At 41.9% G+C, this 4,589-nt stretch overlaps 1 protein-coding gene across 1 annotated transcript; it reads left to right on the forward strand.

The window, feature by feature from the left end:
- The first annotated feature begins 2,848 nt into the window (after window positions 1-2,848).
- Window positions 2,849-3,948, forward strand: LOC121650988 (exendin-3-like). The gene is made up of 4 exons (XM_042002821.1): window positions 2,849-2,958; window positions 3,098-3,194; window positions 3,568-3,708; window positions 3,894-3,948. The coding sequence occupies exons 1-4, from the start codon at window positions 2,901-2,903 to the stop codon at window positions 3,931-3,933; spliced, it is 336 nt and encodes a 111-aa protein (XP_041858755.1). The 5' UTR covers window positions 2,849-2,900; the 3' UTR covers window positions 3,934-3,948.
- Window positions 3,949-4,589: the final 641 nt, after the last annotated feature.

Raw genomic sequence — 4,589 nt, forward strand, 5'->3', positions numbered from 1 at the left:
TTTTTTTTTTTCTTCAGTAGGTGTCTTGGTGTTTTATGTTCTGTATGTATATAGATAGAGCCAAAACAGCAGTATTCAGTCCAAGGATCCAAATTGTCTTATCTTTGTTTTTGTGAATTTTTGTTTAGTTTCCCCCACGGTCAGCATGAAGGATGATATGCAACAGCTCAGGGAGCTGGTGTTGCAGCTTAAGGCAGACAATGAGCGACTTTGTCAGGAGCCTTCGAGCCACAGCTCAGTTGGGGAGTCCATAGGGTCACAGGAAGGCGCCATGGCTGAGTTAACTGCTCCGTGTCCAACCATCGATGTTTCACTTGGTGTAGTTACTGTTCCCTGCTTAGTGGACACTGGTTCTATGGCAGGGCTACTCAATTCGGTCCTACGAGGGCTGCAATCCAGCAGGTTTTCCATGTATCCCTGCACCAACACACCTGAGTCAAATTAGGTGGCTCTAACAGCCAATCAGGTTCTACACAATGACTCATTAATTTGACTCAGGTGTGTTGGTGCAGAGATACATGGAAAACCTGCTGGATTGCGGCCCTCGTAGGACCGAACTGAGTAGCCCTGTTCTATGGCTTCCACTGTTACTGAAAGTTTCTTTCTGGAACGGTTTGCACCTTGCGGCCACGATCACCTCAGTTCATGTCACTGGCTTCAGCTGTGAGCGGTTAATGGCCTAGCCATTCCATATATCAGCTATTTCGAACTTGATGTTGAACTGTGTGGCATAGTGATGCCCCACTGTGGGATCCTTGTGGTTAAGGATCCCCATTGTGCTGTGCTTGCTGTCCCAGGAGTCCTGGGAATGAATGTGATTCACCAGTGTCACCAAGAACTCTTTGGCACATTTGGCCCTTCGCTTTTTAACTCACCTTGTATTTCGCAGGCACCTGGTCCAATTTTTGCAGCTTTGCAGAGGTGCCTCCAGTCTGCCAGCCAAGTCCCAGGGGACCTTACTGTTAGGGTCCAGGGCAAGTGAACCGTGCGTATACCAGGTGGGGTGATGATCCTGGTTGTCAGTACCTGCCCTGAACAGCTCTCAGGGTCAAGAAGATTCCTTGTTTGAGCCCCCCAAAGCTGGCTTACCAGCTGGGCTGTTGGCATCCCTGTGTCTTGTGCAGGTCATTCAGGGTACAGTGTATGTTCCCGTGGTTAATGTTGGGACAACTGAGGTCCTTCTTTACCAGCGGACTGGCCTTGGCACCATAGCGGTTGCTGAAATTGTTAGCCTGCCTGCAAGTATGACTGAGGTGGGATCCACATTTGTAACAGTTTCGTCTCAAACTGCTGCCCCCACAGTGCTAGACAGGATAGAGTTGCTTGACCTGTCAGTATTGACAGAGCTGGAGGACAGGTGTTAAGCCATTGTCATGCCAATACCACAGTGTCTTTTCAGACCATGATGGTGATCTGGGGTACTCCAAGCTCCTCTCACATGACATACCTTTGCTGGATGATGTTCCAGTCAGGCAGAGATATCGGCATATCCCTCCATCATAATACGAGGCAGTGAAGACTCACATCAACCAGCTTCTTGAGTTTTAGGTCATCGTGGAGAGCAGCAGTCCCTATGCATCTCCCATTGTATTGGTCCAGAAGAAGGATGGGAGTTTTCACTTGTGCGTTGGCTACAGTCTCCTTAACCACAACACCAGGAAAGATGCCTTATCCGTTACATGTATTGAGGTGAGCGGCTACAAACAGGTTTCTGTGTCAGAACAGAACCGACCCAAAACCGCTTTCTGTACTCCCTTCAGCCTTTTTTTGGAGTTTAATGGCCACCAAGCAACTGGGTGCAATTGAACAGCATTGGGCTGCCCAGCTTGCCGCCTTAGATTTTGATATTAAGTATCGTTCAGGCTGTATCAACTGCAGTGCTGATGCCCTTTCATGACAGTGTATGCTCAGTTCCCAGGTGGTAGCAGATATTATGCCCGGCACTTCAGTCCCCATCAGCCTTCAGCAAGTCCCACATTCATGCCCTATAGCACCAACTACTCAATCTGTGGTTTTGGCTCATCAGCCACCACAGTACTGCCTACTGGAGCAGTAATATATCAGCTATGGACTGGAAGACAGACTGAGCAGGAAGGCCAGCTCTGTATTGGGATGCCCCTTGGACCCAGCTGAGATGGTGGGAGAGAAGATGGTGATGGCCAAACTGACCTTCATGTTAGAAAACCGCTCCCATTTTTGCAATGAATGGTGGCTAACAAAATTGTGCATAAATTCAGCTGGAGATATGCATGAATTTCTGCTGCTTACATGAACTACTGACAAAATAAAAAAAATTTGTATTTCCATGACATGAACCATGAGCTGAGAGGGTAAGATGCTGGCATGGCTTTATATTGAAACTTTTATTATTTAGCATTGTGTTTGATGCAATGTAGTCCTCTTTAAGCCAAAAAAATAAAGAAGAATGAACCTAATTCAATTCAAATATTAGCTTTCAAAGTTTGATTATTGTTATACAAGATAGCAGATTAGAACTGGACATTTTCTAAGCTGTGGCTGAACATGCTTAATATTCTAGTTTTTCCCAACATTAAAAAAGTGAGTAATACAGTTTGGGAGTCATGCTCTTGGCATCAAACACCAGAACAAGATTTCTTTACACCTGCTACTTTCTGAGTTATTGCATGGGGGCTTTTACCTTTGACCTTTGCTGAGAATATTCGCCACTCCAGTCCAGATCTGCTTTGATCCAAACCTTTGTAATGAGAGAGAGGGTCATCAGGTGTGGGATGTGACCTATGTGTCACACAGGACACCTGCTGTCTTTGTTAAGTGCCAGAGATAACCAGTTTTGCAGTTTAGTCCAGACTCAGTGCATCATCGAGGCTTGTTTTAAGCTGTAAAAGGACTTCTTCTGGGCATCATCAAATATACACTGCATGTGCACCAGGGAAGCAAGCACCTCACTTCACTGGAGACAAGTCAAGTTTCCCACAGGTGAGTTTCACAAATCTGACCAAACCTCCAAGTGTTACTATGTTTTCGTTTTTGTTTGTTTTTTGTTTGTTTTTTGTTTTTGTTTTTTTGTCAAATTTGGGATAAACTGCGTTCACCCTCTTGGTCTTGTGTTGACTAGGTGAACTGAGGATGAAGCTACTCATGTGGTGTATGCTGGTCCTTTATATCTGTTCAAGCACTAAGGAGATGGTCATGGATAAACCTATATCATCCAGGTATTGTTACATTCTTCTTTCTTTGAGCTTTAAGTTGCACTGTTGACTTTTATAAATTTTATATATAAAAACTGAGGCTGCCCTGGAATGGACTGGTGATCTGTCCAGAGTGTACCCTGCCTCTCACCTGCTAATTGCTGGGATCGGCTCCAGCTTCCCCATGACCCTGAATTGAAATAAGCACTATAGAAAATGAAGAAATGAATGAAAAACTGAGGCAACCTGAATTATTACAGAAGAACAATTTTATTTATATATTTCTTTATAAACTGAAATATTTGGCTCCAGTCTATTCTGAATATGTTAAATATGTACCATATCCTGTTTAACACAAGAATTGACTAAATATTTAGAAGATTCTTTCATATTTTAGATGGCAGTCATTTCAGATGAGAAAGGGACAAAACATCAAAAGGCATTCAGATGGAACATTCACCAGCGACTTCACCAACTATCTGGATAAGAAGAAGGCTAAAGATTTTGTAGAATGGCTTACAAGCACCAAACCAGAAGGGTGAGCTCAGAAGTAACCTTTAAACTAAAGCTGCTTCTTTGATTAAGCTAACAATATGATCAGTTTTCAGTTAGAAGTAATTTGCAGCCACTAGACAGTATGTTTTCAAGTTTATCCAGCCTTGTGTGTCAGTACCTTCAACTTGATGTATTTTCCTGTTGCTTATTTAGCTGTATATTTTACAGGTGTCGTGAGGAATTGCTCCAACTTGCAGCAGAGGTATAAAATACCCCTGCAGCCATGTTTGTTTGTCCCTGCTTTGTGTAATCTAGCAGCATAAAAAACAGCTACTCTGCAGCAACATAGGTAGCATTGGTCAATTTATGTATTTTAGAGTACTATTAGAACACATTTACATTTTTGCACTATTTAAATTAATTTCTATTTTATATTATTGAGATATTTAACTTTGTATCTTGAGTTGGAATTTGTTTTTGTTTTTTTTTAACTTAATTGATAAACTCATTCAATTTTAGAGGAAAATGCACATATATCCATGCCTTACAAAGAATTAAAAAATAATCTATGTTGTGTGTCTGTCTTTTGTTTTGAAATGTTGGCTTTTCATTGATGCATAGATAATGAAAGTTTGTTTATGTTTTTTATTAATGCACTGTGAATTTGGCTGTATGTGTTTGGATGTCGTTTGGCTCACAAATGTATTTTTAAGTTATTTAAGATTTGAGAATAAAATCTTTTAAGGCTGCAATGCTCTGTATTACCACAGGCTGACCATAAGCTTTATTTATGCTCTTCAAATAAAATGACTAGAGATATGGCAATGTAATGTATCTACATTATACTGACCACTGGGGTGTGCTGTTGTTTGGCAAATCGTGGAACTTATGGCTGATTTGGGAAATCTTTAATAGGAAAAGCAG

This window comes from Melanotaenia boesemani, chromosome 13 (genome assembly GCF_017639745.1).
Source record: "Melanotaenia boesemani isolate fMelBoe1 chromosome 13, fMelBoe1.pri, whole genome shotgun sequence".
NCBI classification, from domain to species: domain Eukaryota; kingdom Metazoa; phylum Chordata; class Actinopteri; order Atheriniformes; family Melanotaeniidae; genus Melanotaenia; species Melanotaenia boesemani.

What these genes read in the sequence shown, in the direction of transcription:
- LOC121650988 (XM_042002821.1), top strand. Translation starts at nt 2,901, where the DNA reads ATGTGCACCAGGGAAGCAAGCACCTCACTTCACTGGAGACAAGTCAAG. An exon ending in ACAAGTCAAGTTTCCCACAG is followed by an intron (nt 2,959 to 3,097) that starts GTGAGTTTCACA and finishes TGTGTTGACTAG; the next exon opens with GTGAACTGAGGATGAAGCTA. An exon ending in ACAAGCACCAAACCAGAAGG is followed by an intron (nt 3,709 to 3,893) that starts GTGAGCTCAGAA and finishes TATATTTTACAG; the next exon opens with GTGTCGTGAGGAATTGCTCC.